At 35.1% G+C, this 22,801-nt stretch overlaps 1 protein-coding gene across 2 annotated transcripts in view; it reads right to left on the bottom strand.

Moving 5' to 3' along the window:
* Nucleotides 1-22,801, bottom strand: part of ACSS3 (acyl-CoA synthetase short chain family member 3) — a 157,173-nt gene that overhangs the window by 81,270 nt on the left and 53,102 nt on the right. For both annotated transcript variants that reach the window (XM_012442092.3, XM_012442093.3), the window contains exons 5-7: nt 19,124-19,264; nt 8,021-8,101; nt 7,848-7,943 (exon numbers count right to left, since the gene is read on the bottom strand). In XM_012442092.3, coding sequence (XP_012297515.1) covers nt 7,848-7,943; nt 8,021-8,101; nt 19,124-19,264 — 318 coding nt within the window. The remainder of the gene's footprint in view (nt 1-7,847; nt 7,944-8,020; nt 8,102-19,123; nt 19,265-22,801) is intronic.

Here is a 22,801-nt window from a genome sequence, read left to right on the forward strand (position 1 = left end):
GACAACTGCTATATCAAGACCAATTATACCAACTGGCTTATGGCTTACCCTAAAGCCAGATTTAAGGAGAAACAGTAACAACTAACATTCCATTTCAGACCCACGTAATACCCTAGCCAAGGAACAGCAATCTCATTTCTTGCTTAACCACACCACTGTCATTGTGGAAGCCTGGGCTTACTGTATTATGAAATTGAAATATGTGTATAACACACACTTTTGCACACTAGTACACAGCAAAGATAAGGAGAAAGGCAGGATCCAGAAAGACCGATTTGCCCTGGAGGAACAGTGTTGGATTTTGATTCTGCAGATGACAGTCTGGTAAAGGGGAGAAATACTGGAGAGAAGAGAGAGGCTAGGAAGCATATCTCTGTATAATCACCATTTGCCAGCACACAGACACGCGCGTGCATATGCAGAAGGCTGCTAAATTTGTTTATATATTGCATTCTTAGGTGAAAAGATTGCTTGTGTTTTATCTCTTCTCTTTGGCAAAACCATCCTACCAGATATCTATTCTTGTTCATACATGGTTAGGGTTAGATCTATTGGAATCAGTGTAGATTTCTAAAGAAGTACCATTCATTTTCTTCCTCTCAAAAGTAAAGACTAAATTATTCAGAATTGGTTTCCATATTCTAACTGATCCAATTTTCCATCCAGAATTACATACTTTAAATATCTCATACTTCACTGACTGAGCTGGACAGGTGTTCCGTATTTAAATATGTCCAATTCCATTGATAAAATCAAATATCTGTCTATAAAACATATAGCCTGTCTTACATAAGTTGTTCATGTAGTCCAGTTGTAAAAGAGAAAAATTAAATCACTCTTACTCACTGATGGAAAAAATTATTTACCTATAAATCAATGTTTCTTTCTGATATCATCTGGGCATTTGATTTAACAAATATGTATTAAATACTGAATATGTGTCATTAAGGCAAGGAGCTGAGAATTGATGGTGGACAAAAACACAGATGACTCCTTCCCTAGTAGAGTTAGAGAAAAGAGGGGCAAACAAGCACATCAAAGGAGCCCAAAGACTAATATGAATCTGAAACTTTTATACAAACCCGGGAAAATGCAGTGTGCCAAAAGACTACGATAAAGGGATTTGGCCTAATCAGAGAGTTCAAGGAAGGCTTCCCTGAGGAAGTGACACCAGTGAGATCTAACAGACAAGTGGCATATATTTCAGGCAATGTTCCTGGGGCAGGAATTAGCATAAGAATAACGGCAGGAAAACAGGAGCATGTTGTACATTAGACAGGAGGTTGTCGTACCTTAGAAGGAAAGAGAATGATTAGGATGAAGCAAATGGCCAACACTTTCAGATGCTGAGAAGTACAATGAAGACTGAAAATGGCCATTGGCTTTGAAAAGTAGAGATGACTGGGAATACTAGGAAAAGCTGTAGCTATGGAATGATGGTGACAGCAATTGGAGAAGACTGCAGAGTAAGTTCCTGATTAAGATATGGAACTTATTCTATAATCTTCTCCAATTGCTGTTAGAGCTATAGAGTGTAGACAAGCCCTGAAAGAGAATGTTGAAGCTGCCAGGAGATAAGGGATTAAATATTTTTGTTCTTGTTGTTTAATGAGTTAGTTTTATGAATTTGTTTGAAAATGTGGTAATTATCAAGAAAATAAGCAGATTTATATGCAGTTGCAAGAAATACAGAGATATACCACATAAGCTTTACCCAGTTTTCCCCAGGGTTATCAACTGCAAAACTGTAACTTGTTATCACAATCAGGATATTGATACAGTCAAGATACAAACCAGTTCATCTCCACAAGGATCCTTCATGATGCCCTTTATGCCCATATGTGGCCATTGCTGATATATAGAAACATAATGAATATTCATATGTTTATCTTGTATCCTGAGACTGGGTTAAACCCACTTATTAGTTATGGGATTTGTGTGTGTGTGTGTGTGTGTGTGTGTGTGTGTGTGTGTGTGTGGTGTGTATTCTGTAATTATCTATGCAAATGACCATGCCATTGGCAAATAAAGACAATTTTATTCCTTCCCTTCTGGTGCGTATGTCTTTTGTTTTCCTATACTTCCTTATTAAACCAGCTAGAACTTCTACAAATATGTTGAATAGAGGGTGAAAGTGGAAATCCTTGCCTTGTTTCTGAACAACAGGGGAGAAACAATCAGGCTTTTATCATTAGGTATGATACTAGCAGCAGGTTTTTTCATAGGCATTCTTTGTGAGAAAGTTTCTTTCAATTACTAGTTTTTGGATAGTTCTTCATTATGAATAAATGTTGAATTCATTAAACAATTTTTTCTACATCAATTGATTATATAGTTTTTCTTTAACCTATTAATATGGTAGATTACTTTGATTAATTTTGAGATATTGAAGCAGGCTTGCACCTCTGGAATAAATTCCACTTGGTCACAGTGTATAATTCTTTTTACATGTTGTTGAATTGTTGAATTCAAAATATTTACTAGTATTTTGTCAAGAATTCTTGTATCTATGTGTTTATGAAGGACATTTCACTTATAGTACTATTTTTTCTGTATTTGACTTGTTATTAGGGCAATACAAACTTCCTTAAATGAACAGGAAAGTGTTCCCCCCATTCTATTTTCTGAAAGAGATTGTGCAGAAATGGTGTTGATTCTCCTTTAAACATTGGTAGATGGCACATGGAATACAGAAATACCAAATACCCCTGACTCCTCTTCTATTTTAAACGTTGGTAGAACATTCCAGTAAAACTATTTGTGTCTGGAGATTTCTTATTGGGAGTCTACTTAATTACATATTGGATTTTCTCAATAGTAATAAGGCTATTCGAGTAATTTATTTCTCATTTGTTTACAGTTTTTGAGGAATTAGTCCATTGCATCTTCATCTATGTTGTCAAATTTATGTGTGTTGAGTTTCTCATAGTATTCCCTTTTTATCCTTTTTATGTCTGCAGGGTCTTTGATGATATCTGTTTCAGGTGTGGTATTGGTAATTCGTGACTTCTGTTTCTCTTTTTTTTGGGGTGGGGGGTCAGTGGTCAGTCTTGTAGAGGTTTGTTCATTTTATATATCTTTTCAAAGAACTAGCTCTGTATTTCATTGATTTTCTCTGTTTTTATGTTTTCAATATTATTGATTTCTGCTCTTATCTTTATTATTCCTTCCTGGTTTTAGGTATGTTTTGCACCTCTTATCCTAGGTTCTTGAGATAGGAGTTTATATTCTTTTTTTGTTTGTTTTTTTTTTGAGACAGAGTTTCGCTCTTCGTTACCCAGGCTGGAGTGCAATGGCACGATCTCAGCTCACCGCAATCTCCACCTCCTGGGTTCAGGCAATTCTCCTGCCTCAGCCTCCTGAGTAGCTGGGATTACAGGCATGCGCCACCATGCCCAGCTAATTTTTTGCATTTTTAGTAGAGACGGGGTTTCACCATGTTGACCAGGATGGTCTCGATCTCTTGACCTCGTGATCCACTCGCCTTGGCCTCTCAAAGTGCTGGGAAGGAGTTTATATTCTTGATTTGAGAGTTTTTCTCTTTTCTAATGTATCCATTTCGTGCTATAAATTTCCCTCTCAGCTCTACTTTAGCTGTGTCCCCCAAAATTGTATATGATGTACTTTCTTTTTCAATCAGTTTGAGATATATACACATAGAGATGCGTGTGTGTGTGAGTGTGTGTGTGTGTTTTCCTGGATTTTCCTATTTGACCTATGGATTATTTATTTAGAAGCATATTGATTAGATTCCAACTGTTTGGAGATTTTCCTGTTAAGTATAATTAATTTTTAGTTTGAAAATGCTGTGGTCTTAAAATAGACTTCACATGAGTTCAAATACCCAAATATTTTTAAATTGGTTGAAGTTTGTTCTGTGGCCCAGGTTTTCGTTTATCTTGGTAATTATTCCGTGGGCATTTAAAAAGAATGCATATTCTGATGCTGTCGAGAATAGAATTCTATAAATGTCAATTAAATCTTGTTGGTTGATGGTGTCAAGTTTTTCTACATCTTTGCTGATTTTCTGTCTGTTGCTTTATCAATATTAAGAGAGGAATATATCTAATGATAACCTAAAATATGCAACTGGAATGTATAGGCACAAATCATAAGAGAAGCCTAAATGTAAAATGGACATCAGCCAACATATTTGTGTATGAGCTTGTGTATTCATATTTGTGAATATGAATATCATATTCAGCTTCGTATGATATGCCTTGAATACACGTCAAGAGTCATGGAAAAGAGAGGACACTTTTGATAAGTACTAAATAAGTAGATTCAACAAAATATAAAAACCAATAGAGTGTGAGAGGTAAGGAAAATGAACTCAAGAATCACTTGCAGATTCTCAGTTTGGATTACTGCATGAATGGAGGTAACATTAACAGAAACACAGAGTGCACTGAAGAAAATATGGTTTGCAGGGTAGGGTAAAGATACAGAACTCAGTTCATGTCATCTTGAGCATAAGATGTGTACAGACTAATCAGAGATGTCTAACAATAAGTTAGTGCTCAGCAGGAAAGTCAGATGTAAACAGATTTAGGAGCCATGATTTAATAAATGATCCTCAAATATAACTACTTGGAGATTATCCAGAAAACATAAGCAGAATAAGAAAATGGAGCTAAGACTATGATCCGGCTAAACCCTAATGTTTAGGACCAAAGTGAAAGAAACAGAAGAAAAGAAGAACAAGCTGTCAGGATCGAAGGAAGAAAATGAGGAGTAGAGTTTAATTCAGTTCTACAAGTATTTATTAATTGTGTGGTGTGTGCTATGCACTATGCTGTGAAACTGGCTTTTATCCTCTTCTAGAAGTTACACTCTTCTAGATGTAAACAGATCATTTCAGTACAGTGTGGCCAGCTCAGTGACAGACAGGCTTGAAAGCAACAGGACCACAGAAAGGGGCACTGCACACAGCCTAAGATCCTGAGAAGAAACTTTCAAGAGATGATGACATCTAAGCAGAGTCTACAAAGAGAGTAGAAGTTAACCAAGAAAGGAAACACAGGAGGAAACTCACACCAGGTAAAAGAAACAGCATCAATATTAGCAAAGGACCGTGGAGCTCAAGAGAGAGGAGAGAATCACCTAAAAGGAATGGTCAGCAGGGCTGAACTCCAGTAAGAGAAAAAATAAAATCAGATTAAAGAAGGCCCTTTGACTTTGTCACTTACGAAGTTACTGGTGACCTCTGCTACAGTAGCTTCTATGAACTGATGTGAACATAAATCAAACTATAGTGAGATGAGGAGTAATTAGAAGAATATGAGGTTCAGGAGTGTGGGCAGGATATTTTTTCAAGGAACTTAGTGTAGAAGAAAATAAGGATGGCATAGCTAGAAGTGAGCAAAGGTCTAAAAGACTGCTTTGTGATCAGAGAAAGTTAAAGACATTTACAACTTATAAAGCCTCTTTTATAAGTTGCAGAAAACAAGTCAGAGTGCAGAGAAAAGGTTTTAAATTGTAGCTAATTTCATTCAATTATTCACACGACACATATTTATAGAGCATCTATACTCTTCTTGAGCAAATCATTCCAACACAGAAACAAACAACCCTCCATCATAGTGTTAATATCATGTTTTAAATAAACTTGAGAAATAATAGCCGCCCATGGTAAATAGCACAAAACATTTGTGTACATCAATTCTAAAACAGCTTGGAACTTATAACCATAAATATGTTGGCATTTTTGGCTTTGTCATATTTGTGGAAGCAGTACCACAATTCAATAAACTATTCAGTGTTGATATTCTGTTTACTTCAAGATAAATTATTTTAATAAAAGATATTATATTGCAAAGACAATGGTATGAAATTATTTGTCAAGATTGTTTTAATTATTACAAATACCTAAATGCATAAAGACATAGAGACATATATGTTATATGCATATAGACATAAAAGTACTATATAAAAGATGTAGAATAGAATATGAATTCCAAAATGCATACAAGTCTGCAAGATATAAAAGCATGATATAAAAGATGTAGAGTAGTATATGATGGTTTAATACTTGTGTCAAAGTCTACCTTAATATTTCTTAGCATTCAGAGACAGAAAACCAGCCAGTTAAAAATCAAAGAACACAAATGGCCTTTAAGTGATGATGAGGCCTGGAGTATTCCAGAAAGATTGAGAATAGCCTCTTGTGTTTTCAAATTCATTGACTTACAGAATTTTAAGAGTGCAAATTAACTTAAAATCATATAATACTATTCTCCACACCCTACATATAAAATTCTCTACTTCACAATCCTTGTCTGGTATTGACAGAACACTTATGTGAAAGAGAGCGTTATATTTGAGAAGTCGTCAGTTTGTTCTACTGCCAACCATTTAAATTTGTCTCTATTATTCCCCAAATATAACTCTCTGTAACTCTGTATTACAAGACTACATACTTTATATGTAGCAACTTTTTAAATATCAAAATATAATATCTGCACATTAAGTGTATTATTTGTCAGACTAGCCATTCCTAATTCCTTCACCTATTTTTTTCTTTTTTTGAGATGGAGTCTCACTCTGTCACCCAGGCTGGAGTTCAGTGGCATGAGCTTGGCTCACTGCTAAACTTCTGCTTCCTGGGTCCACATGATTCTCCTACCTCAGCCTCCTGAGTAGCTGGGATTACAGGCACGCACCACCATGCCTGGCTAATTCTTATATTTTTAGTAGAGACAGGGTTTCACCATGTTGGCCACGCTGCTCTCAAACTCCTGACCTCAAGTGATCCACCCTCCTTGGCCTCCCAAAGTGCTGGTATTACAGGCGTGAGCCACCATGCCCAGACCACCTCTTTCTTGTATACATTATTTTTATGCTATTCCCTTCTTTCAAAGACGCTTTCTAGTAAGTTCGTGATTTTTTTTTATCCTTTCAGTTAAACTGAATACAAATTTTCAAATGTGGAAGAGTAAAGTAAGATTATATCACTGCACATGGTGAGTATTTTTTAAATAGCAGTTCTACCAACAGCTTATGTTTAAGTTATGGACATTTTAATACCCAGAGATTTAGCTACATAAACTGCAACCAACCCAAGTTTTCCCTTTTTCATTTCTGTATTTTTTTAATCTAAATATAAGACTGTAAAGATTTACGTTTTTTTCTATCTTGTTAAATTTGTCCCAAAAGTCCAAGGTCATTTTAAATAATTTAGCAAACTACCATATCAGTTATCCCTCCAAGATTTTGATCTTTTACAGATCTGATAGGTATGTTTTCTAAGTCTTTATGCAAGACATTGATAAAGTTAAATGGTATAGGCATATGAAGGAAATTTCCTATACACACAGAAATCGTATTCCTAGGTGACACTGATATATGGATCTGAATTTTTAAACAGTTATTTATTCAGCTATAAATCTGGTCAGTCTATATACCTATGCCTTATACAGAGAGCTTTATTAGAAACCAAGGAAATTATTCAGTTAAAATTGAGACAACATGACTTTGGACATCCATTAATCTTATAAAAACACAAAAAGGGGAATCTACATTGCTTGTTTTATGATTACTATTTTCTAGGACTCTAAAATCAGTATCAGTTTGCCAATACTTTCTAAAAATCTGTAAGGGATAGATACAAAGCTTGTTATTGTATGTTCTTCAGAATTTAATTCTGACTGTTCAACAAAATTGAAATAACTGGCTAATATTTCCTACATAGCCCTTTCTATTTCAGAATTCTATTTTTAACTGGAAGAATATACAATAACGTCCCCTGTCCCCACCCAAATTTTTTCTGATCCTATTCAGGACTGCTTTATGAATATTTTTAATAAAATAAATATTATCTTTATGTGGTATTAATTTTACTGTATTACCTCATATAAGACTGTTGTGTTCCCATGGAGAAGAGGTCCATAGCAGATATAGGAATGTCCAACAACCCAGCCTAAGTCAGAAGCTGCCCACCACACCTAAAAAATAAAATAATAAAATGCATATATTTTATTCAGAGAAATGTCATGTAATGTAAATTTAAAACCACGATTACCTCTCCAGGCTGAAGTCCATATATAGAAGACATTGACCAGTTTAGCATGACGGCGTATCCCCCAGTGGGCCTAACCACACCCTAAGGAGAGAAAAAGTGAAGCAAAAATCAATAAACAATGTGTGAAAACACTATCTTCATAGCATCCACTTTAAAATTTCTGATTTAAAGTATTTTAATATTAGCTCCAAATTACTTTGGCTTTTATAAAATTATCTTTGATTCTTTTTTGCGGAGGGTCTTTCAATAGTCAACATAAAATAAATTGTCCTCATTAGTGCCATTTTTAGAATCTATTCTCACATAACATTATTAGTCTTCTAAAGAAAACATGATTTCACAGTATCACTTGCAATACAAACTTTTCTAATGGTACCACACATTATCAACACTACATATTCAGATATATTTCCAGAACAAAAATTAGTGCACAGAAAGGTAAAATGTAGTTATATGCCTCAAATACAGACTAACATAAGTACCTGTATTTCTTTTTTTTTTTTTTTTTTTTGAGACGGAGTTTCGCTCTTGTTACCCAGGCTGGAGTGCAATGGCGCGATCTCGGCTCACCGCAACCTCCGCCTCCTGGGTTCAGGCAAATTCTCCTGCCTCAGCCTCCTGAGTAGGTGGGATTACAGGCACGTGCCACTGTGCCCAGCTAATTTTTTGTATTTTTAGTAGAGACGGGGTTTCACCATGTTGACCAGGATGGTCTCGATCTCTTGACCTCGTGATCCACCCGCCTCGGCCTCCCAAAGTGCTGGGAAGTACCTGTATTTCTTAAGATGATTAAATAATAATAGACTGCTTAGAGTAAACAAAATCATCTTCTAACTGGAATGTCATTAAAATGCTTCACTGGGGATCATGCAAGCATATTTTAAAGCTGAGGAATTCTTTAATTATGAATTCTAGAACTCTTAGGGATGAATTCCAGTTAGTTGAATCTAACGTTAAAAGATTCTTATATTGCATTTTGGGGAAAAGTATGGATCATTACCTTACTGTAGTACAGTTTTCACAAATCAGTTTCCAGTAGCTTTCCCCAACACTGGGAATATATTCAACCTCAATACAAGATTAGTATTGAACACTGGGTACAAATGTCACCATAAATAAGAACTAATAGTAAATTTAATAATTACATTCATTTATTGTTTCATTAAAAACATTAATCATCATTGGCTCAGTAAGAGTTAACCACATGAATACTCAGAATGATTAGGTGAACACCTGCGAAAATATACAAGGTATATTTCACTCACATGTATTTTGAAGCATGTTTTAGTACAATAACTGCTCTATACAAAATATAATTGCTTTTTATAAAAAAGTAAACATGGATCTAATCAATAACTGTGCAATTAGTTATGCTTTTTGGCATAGTTCTGCACCTTAATACATATACACAAATCAGGGCAATGAAACAGAAATTGACTTTCCATTGGTTACTAAAATTGCTGCTCTCCTTGGGTGCCACTAATAAAACATATGTAACAAGTTTCAGAACATTATTTTATTCACCAATAACAACACCTGGTCTCTTAGCAAATATCAGATGCAGCTTTGTTGGTATTTGAGAGTTATTTTCTAGGTTGTATGACATGTTTAGCATGCAGCTGGCCCTCTTGATCTCCATGGGAACATTAGAAATCCTAAGTCCCCTGCCAGCAGGCTTTACATGCACTTTCCTATGTAAACAAAACAGTTACTTTCCCACTGTATCCTATCCTATCTTCGATGCACTTTGCTAGTTTGTTCTACTGAGAAGATATTTTCCTATGGCTCAACAGATTGACGAATCTGATATTAATCAATCTGCAAACACTTCATAAAAACTATTCATTTTACAGACTAGAAAAAGTAGGTTTTTTGTAGACAATATGCTGTCCATGTGTTATGACAGATGGAGAGACTTAGTATCAGTAACAATTTCACTTAAAATCATTTTAAAATTTTCTCTCCATCCTACACGCCCCTGCATTTAGAACCCATTTTATCAATAACTCTAAATACTGTAACTAGGTAAATGTTTATATTATATGGTATAGAGGGTAAGCAGCATTGACTAGAAATGACAAGAAATAAAAGGTGAGAGAAGACAAAACTGAATAGTAATTCAGTTGTAAAACCTGGAAGATAAATTTAAAGGATAAGTTGTCAAATTTCTATTTACTTCTCAGATGAGTACTTCTTCAAACGACATTTACCATTGTCACTGTGTCTGTAAATTAGTGAATACTTAAACCCGTCTGACCAAAAAAAATGACTTAAAGGAGAGAGATCCAAGATGGCTGATGCTTAGCAGCTCGGGCACGCACCTCCCAGTGAAAGCGCAAAGAACGAGAGGACGCCACACTTTCAGACGAATATTAGTTGCTCACGGACCACGAGATTCCCAGTGGAGGAGCTCCACGGGTCGCCAGGGCGACTCTTGTGGCCGGCGTGGCGGTTTTGCTGGTGCCTTAGCACGCCAGTTCTTGGTGCAGAGTCCGGATATTCCCGGGCAGAAAAGCACCATCAATCTTAACACCGCTCTTTTGGCCGGCTCAGTGGATTGCTCAGATTTCGGCGCAGGGAATCAACAAGTTGGACGTCAGAGACCCAGTTAGAAAGTCGGTAATTATAAAGACGACAGACGGACAAATATATAATGAAGGGAAGAAACCAGCGTAAAAAGGTAGAGAATACTCAAAATCAGAATGCCTCTCCCTCTACAGGGGATTGCAATTCCTCATCAGTAACGGAACAAGGCTTAATAGATTACACCGGTATTCCAATAACAGAAGCAGGTTTCCAAACGTGGGTGATAAGAAACTTCTGTGAATTAAAAGAACTTATTCTAACCCAATGCAAAGAAACTAAGAACCTTGAAAAAAGGTTTAACGAAATGTTAATGAGAATGGACAATTTAGAGAAGAATATAAGTGAATTGATGGAGCTGAAAAACACAACACGAGAACTTCGCGAAGCATGCACAAGTTTAAACAGTCGAATTGATCAAGCGGAAGGAAGGATATCAGAAGTCAAGGACCAGCTCAGTGAAATGAAACGAGAAGACAAGAATGCAGAAAAAAGGATGAAAAGGAATGAGCAAAGTCTCCAGGAAATATGGGACTATGTGAAAAGACCTAATTTACGTTTGATAGGTGTACCTGAATGTGATGAAGAGAATGAATCCAAGTTGGAAAATACTCTTCAGGATATCATTCAGGAAAATTTTCCCAACCTGGCAAGGCAGGGTAATATTCAACTCCAGGTAATACAGAGAACACCACAAAGATATTCTTCAAGAAGACCAACCCCAAGGCACATAATCGCCAGATTTATTAGGATTGAAATGAAGGAGAAAATACTAAGGGCAGCTAGAGAGAAAGTTCAGGTTACCCATAAAGGGAAACCTATCAGACTTACAGCAGATCTCTCAGCAGAAACCCTACAAGCCAGAAAAGAGTGGGGACCAATATTTAACATCCTTAAAGAAAAGAACTTTCAACCCAGAATTTCCTATCCAGCCAAACTAAGCTTTATGTGCGAAGGAAAAATTAAATCTTTTGCGAACAAACAAGTACTTAGAGAGTTCACCACCACCAGGCCTGCTTTACAAGAGCTTCTGAAAGAAGCACTATACATATAAAGGAACAACCAATATCAGCCTTTCCAAAAATATATCAAAAAGCAAAGAACTTCAACACAATAAAAAATTCACATCAACTAATGGGCAAAACAGCCAGCTAGCATCAAATGCTGGTATTAAACTTACATATATTTTAATTGGATAAAAAGCCAAAACCCATCGGTATGCTGCATCCGGGCCCATCTTACATGAAACAATACACAAAGACTCAGAGAGAAGGAGGAAGATTTACCAATTGAACAGAGAGTAAAAATAAACTAATAAACAAAAAGCAGCAGATGCAATTCTCACCTCTGATAAAGTAGACTTTAAAGCAACAAAGATCAAAAGAGGCGAGGAATGACATTACATAATGGCAAAAGGATCAATGCAACAAGAAGAGCTAACGATTCTATAGATCAACGAGATAGAAAATTAACAAGGATATTCAGAACTTGAACTCAGACCCGGAACAAGTAAACTTAATAAATATTTATAGTACTCTCCACTTCAAATACACAAAACATACATTACCACCTCACACCTATTCCAAAGGTGACTATATAATTGGAAGTAAATCACTCCTCAGTAATCGCATAGCATTTCATAGGTTTAAATTAAATATTGGTTGGCTGTTTGTTTGTTATCTTCTTCCCTTACTCCTTCCTGATTACATCATTAAGTATAATTATCAGTATAAAAGAGGTTTTCAATACCCATTACTAAATAGCATTCTAGCCTGGGCAAGAAAGCAATACTCCCATTCTCTCTCCCTCTTTCTTTTCCTTCTCCCTCCTCCCCATTCTCTCTCTCTCTTTCTCTTCCTTTTTTCTCCTTCCTATTCTCTCTCTTTCTCAAAAAAAAAAAAAAAAAAAAAAAAAATGACTTAAAAATGAGACCATGCATGAAAAAGCATTTAAAGTTGTAAAGACTAAAATTTAATATCTCATTAACAATATTCTTTCCTTAGCTCTAGCAATTATTGCTTTTTGTTTTACCCTGTGCTCCTATCAGCCAAAAGGCATAAATGTCAAAATAATTAGAGGTTGCCATCAAAGATTCTCCTTAAAACAATTAAAATGAAGAAGGAGAGAGAAAAACTGTAATTTATGTTTTTCATTAGTCTTTGATATCCACTTACTTTTGTTTTTTTAAGAATGAGTATACAAATTTTACTCAAACATCTTTTTACCATCTATTAATCTAGACTCTAGATCTGCAATATGGTCTTGCCTCTGCAAATGCTCGGATAATACAGTTTCAAATTTCTGAGTATTTGATATGGTGTAGAAAAAAGAACTGCATAGTTTCATGTTCTCCAGGTTCATCTTTTACAAGGGGTTTGAAAATACAAAAATTACAAAGATTACATTTCAAAAGAATTACTTTTAGCATAAATATTAATTTGTGACAAAAACAAAATGATAAAGCATTTTTGTTTCCTGTTTATAATCACATTTTCCAGGTAATGATTAAAGTGCAAAAGAGAAATCCCATTCAGCCTCTGAAAACACAAAAATTATGCTTGAAAAAAATTAATCATTATACTGTAAGTAAACAAAATTAATTGGAAACTAAAAATAGCACTTTTACAGTATATCTGAATATAGGGTAAAACTACACAATACCAGTGCTTACCCCTAAAACACAAACCTGATGCATTTTAGAGTTTTGAATCTCTATTATTACCTTCTGTATGTACTTATACTCTATCTACCTTAAAAGTAAAGTCATCCTGTAATCACAGCACTTTGGGAGGCCGAGGCGGGTGGATCACGAGGTCAAAAGATCGAGACCATCCTGGTCAACATGGTGAAACCCTGTCTCTACTAAAAATACAAAAAATTAGCTGGGCATGGTGGCACGTGCCTGTAATCCCAGCTACTCAGGAGGCTGAGGCAGGAGAATTGCCTGAACCCAGGAGGCGGAGGTTGCGATGAGCCAAGATTGCACCATTGCACTCCAGCCTGGATAACAAGAGCGAAACTCCATCTCAAAAAAAAAAAAAAAAGGAAAGTCATTCGATGATCTAAGACATTCTAAGAAAAACCCTGTAACCTGCTAATTTGCTGTTCTGATCTTTTGGTAGGATCAGTCATAATTCTTAAAGATTTCTGGAGAACTTGAAAAATATCCAGATGGGACTAGCACTCTGAGCCCTGAATAAAGACATAAAAGCAAATCCTGTCTCAGAAATAGGAATGGAAACACTGTGATGGTGCTGTCTTTTGGGAGGGGGGACAATTGTAATGTTTATGGGGCTTAAAAAATTTAATCAGTGCAAGTAAAAGTAAAGGCTGAATATTAGTTACTCAGAAATGGGACCACAAAGTTATCACAGATAGTTATTTATTACTGCCAACTTACTGAGCTACTTCTGAAGACAAGTAAAGTCACAGATTCCCATAAATGGGGCCATTGAAGTAAAACATAAAACATGTTGATATAAATGTCGTGTGAAGTTTTGGCTGCCACAACTTGAAAAAGAAAAATCCAACTGCAATAACAGGTATTGTAGAAGAGGAGGGAAGACTGAAGTGTGCAGTAAGATTAAGAATTTGGGATTATTCATTTGTAAAAATGTATTTTTTAAAAATGGTTTTAAATATCTGACAGGCAAATCTCAAAATACTAAGAGCAGAAAAGTTTGGAGTACATGACAAAACTTCCTATTTCCTACATTAAGGCCCTCTATCATTTATTTTGTAATAAATGATCATACAAGGCAAATATATATTTACATATGTAAAATGTCTATTCACATACACATGTAAATATATGCACGTATACATGTATGTGTACATATGTATGTTTATGTATATGTATGTATATATCTCTGTGTGTGTGTGTGTGTGTGTGTGTATCAATTCAGCCTGAGAAGTTAAGAAAAAATAAAGGGGGAAAATAAATATTTAACTTGAGAAAACAAACCCATCACCAAATGATGGCAGCCATCAGAGAAATAAAATGAATGGTTCTGATTGTTTAAAAAAACTAATGCATCAGCAATAAACCTTGGTTTGATAGTGGTCTGACAGATGGCATCACCTATTTCTAGAATAAGCCTCCACCCCTTTTCTGAACCTGATGAACTCCAGTGTCTCCATCAGGAGTACTTCAAGACACTGCAAGAGTACCATGTCTTCTGGGAAACTTCCCGCCATCCTATTGTTTGTGTCAAAAGTCTCTCTGGTGCTCTTTCACAGCTCTCAATGCCTGGAAACCTCATCAGAGAACTGATGTCCCCACCTAGTGCTGTGCTTTCTCCACCACTTTTGAGCACTGTGAGGACAACACCTTTGTATCTTTGGCACAGTCTCTAGTGTAGAATAGGCATTTAATACATTTGTTGACTCTCTAAATGAGTTAACAGTTGAGTGTATAAATGTGTAAATGATACAATTATTTTAACAAATACTTTTCATTCAGGAGAAATCTGACACTTGCAGAATTTAGTAAATCTGGAATCTTCTTAGAAGGCATGAAATGTTTCCATTTGGGATCTTTCATCAAACATAAAATATCTTGTTATAGGCTTTCAGAAGACTCTGAAACTATGTCTGTGGAGGATACTTTGGCAGCTATGTATTTTTTTTTTTTTATCAATCTGAACAACTGTGAGATAAGGGGCAAAGGTACAACCAGGTCAGCCCTTTAACTGCAAGAGCATACCACAGATCAAACAAAAAAAGTTCACTACCGTGTTTATTTGACTTTTACTCTGTTTTTTCTAGGGTAGGGAATATTAAGTCACTTAAACAGAAGTGAAAGTTACATAAATGACCTACGTAGGGCACACCAGGACAAACGGCCTTATCTACCACTTTCTTATCACGCTTTCCTTTCAGTCTTTTCCTTTTGGTCTCTTTCCCCCTGTTCTCCTTTGACACTGAACTTTTTTCCTTTCTTTTCTTTCTTTTTTTTTTTTTTTTTGTTATCACTATCCCTTTATGGTATCAAACTGAACCAGATAAATATTATGATCACTAAATCTCCTATACCTGAAAGGACATCTCATCCAGATGAGGGATTCTTTTATCATGTAGTATTTTTGAACTATCTCAAATAGAGGCACCCACACCAAACAGAATAGAAACCCACAACAAAACAGAAATGTACCCAAAGCAACTCAGATGTGGTTGCTGGAATATTTACAGCAGCTAACAGATTAACCTGTCATACAGCAATCTGACAAATCCAGGGTTGGCAAATGTTGATATGCAAATATGTCCTAAACATATCTACAAATTCTAACCAAAGAACAGACTGCCTTATGTGTATTTTATATTTGTCTATGAGAAACAAGCAATTTTAGGCAGAACAGTTTTATGAGCTCACATTATTATTCTTCATGAAGATCAAGGATCGAGGCAGAGAATCATATGATGACATGATATTTATATCTAAATGCTTCATTAAAGCATGTGTGTTCATTTTTCTTGTACTTATATTCTGTGGATTTTAACATTAAGATTTTAGGTTCTATTAATCCTGAATATATCTATGAAAAATGAAATAAGAATTGTACAAATAAGGAGGCATCCAAGAAGCTTACTTACTAAAGAAGTAAGAGAATGTTCAACAAATATTCCGAGGCTCTACTTGGCTCAAATTTCAAAGTTAGTGCTACAGTGGATCCAAAGAAGGATCAGGTATATTCTAAGACCTCAGATAATATTCACTGTTATAAAAGTAAATAAATAAAAACCAATATGTATAATATAGGTTAAAAGAAGTGCCATAAAGTTCTGTTGGTAATGTAAAATTTAAAGCAATTTCAATTCTAAAGTACACTGGAGGGAAGAGGAACCTAAAGAGATAACTACCTTCCTTTGCCATTCTATATGTGTTAATTTGCAAAGCCCACTCACTCACATAATTTAATCACCAGTCCTGCATCCCAATGACCTACATGTGTCTATCTTCAACCCCATATGTGTAACTCTTGAGCTCAGACTCTCATTTCCTACTCTTGACTGGCCATCTTCATGTGAAATGTCCTGAAGACACACCATGTTATGTTAAAAACTTTTAGTTTTCCTAGCCTCAACCCATCCTTCGATTCTATTTAATAAATATTCAAAAGCACCCTCATATGTTCTTATATTCAAAGTCTTAGACTCCTAACTTAGAACAAAATCTGACTCCTATGAAGTGAACTGTCCTATGTAAAGCCCCAAATTAATTAAACAGCCTGAAAACTAATTTATTTGTCTCCATTGTGTGTAGGCTCCTATCTTCCCAACTAAAAGACCACATTCTGTCTTGCATTACCTGTGTTCATACCCACTAGACTAGAAGGACTGTGCTTTACTCTTAGTTGTATCTATTCTAGCACAGAATGAGCACTCAATGCACGTATGTGTACGTTAAATTGGGTCAAATTTAATGTGGGTACAAAAATCTCCACACAATCCAAACACTCAAATTTATTGAAATAAATTGTCTTCAGGATGGTACATTAGGCGGAAAGTGAGGATGATAGAGATATCAAAGGATCTTCCGTTTAGGCACTGAAAGGAATCTAGCAAAGAATCTCTCAGAAAAAACCTGGAGTAGCTATAGTTCTTCCTTATTTGGAACCATTTTTCAATCTAATCCTCTGTGTGTTACTTTTATTTTATTTCTACTACACTGGCAAGTCAGCTTTTAATGTGTGAAAACCTTTTCTTCTGCCCCTTTCATAAGATTCTACTCCAGGTCACAGTCAATTTCAGTGACTTAAAGTCTTGAGGTAGCACAAATGTTTTTATGATTTCTTCAAGCTTTAAAGAAACTGTAATTTTTTAAAAATTAAGTTATACTATGTTTTCAGGGTCACGAGTTTTCTCTCATGTTGATATTTTTATGTTAGATCATAACTTTGCCGAGTCTCTTTTTATTTTATAGCCAAATGTTCAGTTGAACTCCAGGTGGCTAGTATACAATACAGAATTGGAAAAAGTGGAGGTTGAGAATTGTGTCCAGCAGATTATTTGAAATGCTTTAATAAATAAATCTTCCAGACTTTGATATGCAGAAATATTTTTCAAGTCACTAGAGTTGTAACAAAAATTATAAGGCTCCAATTCTACAATGAAACAAATATCTTCATGTGTATGCATCCATGTATGAATGCAATGAAGATTTATTGAGCACCAACTATGTACAAAGCATAATGGTATACCAAAATGTACTGAAATATGACCTGTTTCCTCAGAGAGAATATATTCTCCTACCAAAAGTGTTCTTTTTCACAAGCCAAGTTTATATGGAACATCTTAAATTTCCTTTCAAAAAGCTAATCTAATCTAATAGAACCACTATTTAAAAATGATTGAGGGGCCAGGCGCGGTGGCTCACGCCTGTAATCCCAGCACTTTGGGAGGCCGAGGAGGGTGGATCACGAGGTCAAGAGATCGAGACCATCCTGGTCAACATGGTGAAACCCCGTCTTTACTAAAAATACAAAAAATTAGCTGGGCATGGTGGTGCGTGCCTGTAATCCCAGCTACTCAGGAGGCTGAGGCAGGAGAATTGCCTGAACCCAGGAGGCGGAGGTTGCGGTGAGCCGAGATCGCGCCATTGCATTCCAGCCTGGGTAACAAGAGCGAAACTCCTTCTCAAAAAAAAATGATTGAGATGAATTTTTCAGAACACTGATGCTACAGAAATCTAATGGTAATACAGAAGCCATTGTTCTCAAGGATGAGAATGATTGTGAAAATCTCTTCCCCTACCAAAATTCTATGATTTGATGAATATTAAACCAAGGATTAAAGATGAGTAAGGAAAATGATACTGTTATCCTTTATAAGGGTCTATGAGAAAACAGTGTTATTTGGAGATACCAGGCAAAAGTAGTATTTGTTGATATTTGACATATTTATGAATATTGATGTTTTCAGCTTTGCTTTATAAAAACACCTTTCATGGTAAACAGGTTTAAAAATCCTTGAGTGTCTTCCATGCTGTAAATCAAATAGCTCAATACTTTGGATAAACTGCCTCTGTTCAAACTGCTGAGGCCAATTCTCAAACTCACATTTATAATAAAGAATTGAATTACCCTAGATCGAAAATCAATTCTATACTGCATGAAACCTATACCTCAATTTAAAAGAATCAAAATATTTCATTTAAAATATATTTTTATATAATGTTAATACCAACTGATATTCAATCAAACATCTACTAAAGCAATTGTATATTTCTGGCATTTGAGGTGATTTTGGAAGAAATGAGAGCAAAATATTTGATGTTAAATAGTAATTTTTTTATATTTAGCATTAAGCATAACATCTCTTTAAGATATAAAGTAACTGTGTCAGGTGAGATCACACCACTGCACTCCAGACTGAGGACAGGAAAAAAACAAAATGAAAGCAGAGGAAGTACCAGTCTAAACTTCAAAGTACAGTCTGCAAACATTTCCAGTCAGTGATCAAACATTTTTGGTGCCAAGTACATCTGCTGCTATAGTTAGTTATCCCTAAGAGAGTGAGTACCTTAGGCAATCCCGTTGTGCCAGATGTGTAAAGAATGTACAGTGGGTGTTCTGAAAGAACAGGAACACAGTCATGTGATTGGGCTTTCGCCATCTCTTCATCCCAATCAAGGTCACGACCTGGAGCCAAAGGAACCGCCTCCTGCACAGCAAAAATATAGGAATATGTACTGTAATAAGGAGATGAAATCAAGACAATAAAAAGTAGCCAAATCTACTTAAGTCTGAGCATCTGGCTGAAAATCTAGGCCTATATGGCACTAAACATCAGATTTATGACAAAAAAGTTCATGATTTAACATAAATGCTTATAAAAAGTCCAAAAGTGTGGTTTTCATTTCAACTAAACTGACAAAAAGACATGTTTCATTTAAATCTAATGATATCCTTAAGAAATTCAGTCTAATGCAGTAGACTAATGTTTTCACCAACACTCATGACTTAACAAGGTTTCATGTTTTTATAGATGTATGTACACTATCAACTTTATAAACTAATTTGTATTTTTCATAGCCTATTTCTTTTACTTTGGAAGTGTCATCTTTATAATGATGTGTCAACTAAGCTATTAAAATTTCTCTTCATACAGTGGCCTTTAGGAGTAATACCACAGCTACCTTTCCAAATAAGAAAACAGTAATTCTTCTTCAGGAGTAGGGAAGAATTCTACTATTGCTTTTTGAAGACTAAAATCCAGTTTTGAAATTTAGTCAGAGTCTGTAATATATCTAAAATATGATGCAAGTTTTTCTCCTTCTAGGTCACTCATTATTGTTGGAGAAGTATTCGTTTTCTTTTTTTGTTTCAAGAACCAGCTCTGTGTTGTAAACGTTGTGATAATAGAGTCATGAGTTAAACCGATACACCTTTAAAGAAAGTAGACAGACTTCCTTAAAAATAGTGACAATGGAATGGGCAGACGTGTCAAAAGCAGGGAAGTGGCTCTTGGAAAAGTTACTCTGATGGGGAATTATAGCTATTTAAGTAGAGTTAATGCCAATTAAAAGTCTGGTCATTTTCTTAAATGTTAGCTGAGCTCAAGATCACACATCAGGAAGTTTATAATTAGCAAACATCTTAGCACAAGCACAAGCAAAGTTATATAATACTCAGTGAAAATTAATGAGATTTACTATCTAGAGATGTAGGTAACCATTTCATGGAAGTGATTCCTGAGATAACCCCAAAGGCTGAAAAATTTAGAAAAAACAAGACACTGCCATTTTCTAGGCTGATTAATTAATCAGGGTAGTAAAAATTGTTTATATATTTAAATAGGTACATTTGCCAATACTTTAATATTATAAATATGATGCCTATATGAATATGATACCTGTATGAAGAAACACATTTATAGCTGAATTGAAGACCCTTTATCAAGTTGAAGTTTCAGGCCAAACTGATTTATCCAGCCTCACTCTGATAGGTACTGGCTCTGCCATTTAAATAAATAAAATAGTTGACTATGACCAAATCATATGTTTACATTTCTTTTTATACAATGAATAAAAGCAACTAAAAATTTGCAAATAACCAAGCTTTTGACATCACAGAGATCTATAAAAATCATCACACTGCAAAATAAAAACATAATTTGAGTGATCACAAAAATAATTACAGGTTGCTAACTTTATAGGCCTCTAATGAAATTAGGACTTCAATAATTGGTTACTCTTCAGGCTAAGAAACAGAGGTATGGACAAAGGAGATCTGATAAATGAAGAAAGAAAAAAATATTTTCACATATATGCGTTTACTTCTATAGATAAATCTCTCCTAGTTGTTATAATTCTTAAAAGGCAGTATTGGGAGAGTCCAGGAGTGATTGATGCTCTATCCTTTGATTCCATCTTTGCTTGCCTGAGGCTTAGGTGTGGCAGCCAAGTTTTTACCTCCTCTTATAAAAATGCAATCCTGGTTAGTAAGACACACCACTGAGCCTCATAATTCATGTCTCTCTAAATTCAAAGCAAAGCCAGTCCACTGGGCTTAATTACTGTCTAAACAGCAGGTCTAATAGAAAGAACAAGAGACCTGTATAGCCCTCACCTATATCAAAATAGAGGAAAGGGTCTGCAGAAAGAGAGAGAAGCAGAGAAAGCAAGGTGGTTATTGCAGGGAGCAGGCAGTTTATCTCTATTAAAAAGAAAGAGAAGAGACTTGCATTAACTTGCATTAGAAAAATCTGAATAAGGAACATTGATATCCATATCCAACATGTTTATAGTGAAAGACATAGCATATATCTTGTTGGTTACAGTCATTAAACTGGAGTTTAAATTCTGGTTCTGCCACTTATTAGCCATGACTTTGGGCTATAACCTCTCCATTACTCAGTTTCTTTATCTGTAAAATAAGGTGAGTAACAGCATCTGTTTCATTGGTTTGTTAGAATTAAATTTAAAAAAGTATTTGGAAGTACTTAGCATTGGGCCTAGAACTTAGTATATCATATTTCTGTAAAAATTACATGTGAATGTGAATAGCACACACATACTCACACATACATACATAATGTGTGTGTTCCTGCCATTCCTCCGATCTTTTCTTACCCAAAGCCTTCTATGTTGCTGATTTTGCATTTCCTGATTTAAACAGCAAAGAAGCTTTAAAAAAAAAATGCTTGTGGTCATCCGAAAGAAACTTAAAATTCTTCTTCAAGATCATAAGGACATTAAAATCATTAAGTGCAGTAGTTCATGAACCACAGACTACTAAAACTCTACACAGGAATTTAATGTGGTAATGGGAACTGCTAGGTGGTAATCAGAATGACATATTTTTAACACTCTGTCTCAGATCTTGTCATTTAAGTATTTTCAAAGAAAACGTCTCAAGAGTTCTACAAATTGCACATGATTCTTTGCACTCTTGCAATTTCACTTCTGCAAAAAAAAAAAAAAAAATTGATCTGCTAGAAACCCAAGTTGGTCTCATCATAAATAGCTAGAGATTTGCTTGGGTGAAGAAGTAGGGTGATCATCAGGTCAAAGTTACAGGAAAAGTACCGTAAATTGTATTCATTGATATATTATACTGTTTTCCCTTCCTTCATGGATCACAGAATAATTTATCTCCTTAGAATATTCATGTTTTGTTTTACTGAATATAGTTCTATTTCTGGCCAAATTCTTTTCTAAATTTTAAGAAGATATTTGCATGCAAATTAATCACACCTCTCCAAGAGTCAGGACAGCTGAGGGATTAAGCATACAGTCATAGTGCATGCATTCAAATCTTGACTCTGGCACTGTCAAACTGGGCATGTTACTTTATCTCCATGTTCATTGGAGTCCTCTTTCATTAAAATAGGAATAATATTACCATGTAATTAATAGAGTTACCAAGAAAAGATATTCATTAGTTATCTTAAAAATCATACAGTAAGCAATCAATTCTTGTCATTATAATTATTATAATCTGAGCTAATAAAAATACTTACAACAATAACAGTATACATATAACCCAATTCATTAATCTCACACATGTTTCTGTGCTTTAGTCTTTTGGTTTTAAGCTAGATTTTCATGAAGTCAGTAAGTCTTCTTTATATTTTTTCCTAGAAATAACAATGACATTCAGCAGTATACTAAATAGCTTATAAATCAAGTGTCTCTTTTAAATGGTAAAAACTAAAATCATCCTTAGCATATCACCATAAGCAAGAATCAAATTCAAT

This window comes from Aotus nancymaae, unplaced genomic scaffold (assembly GCF_030222135.1).
Source record: "Aotus nancymaae isolate 86718 unplaced genomic scaffold, 86718_ANA_hifiasm-v0.15.2.pri h1tg000016l, whole genome shotgun sequence".
In the NCBI taxonomy this organism is placed as follows: Eukaryota; Metazoa; Chordata; class Mammalia; order Primates; family Aotidae; genus Aotus; species Aotus nancymaae.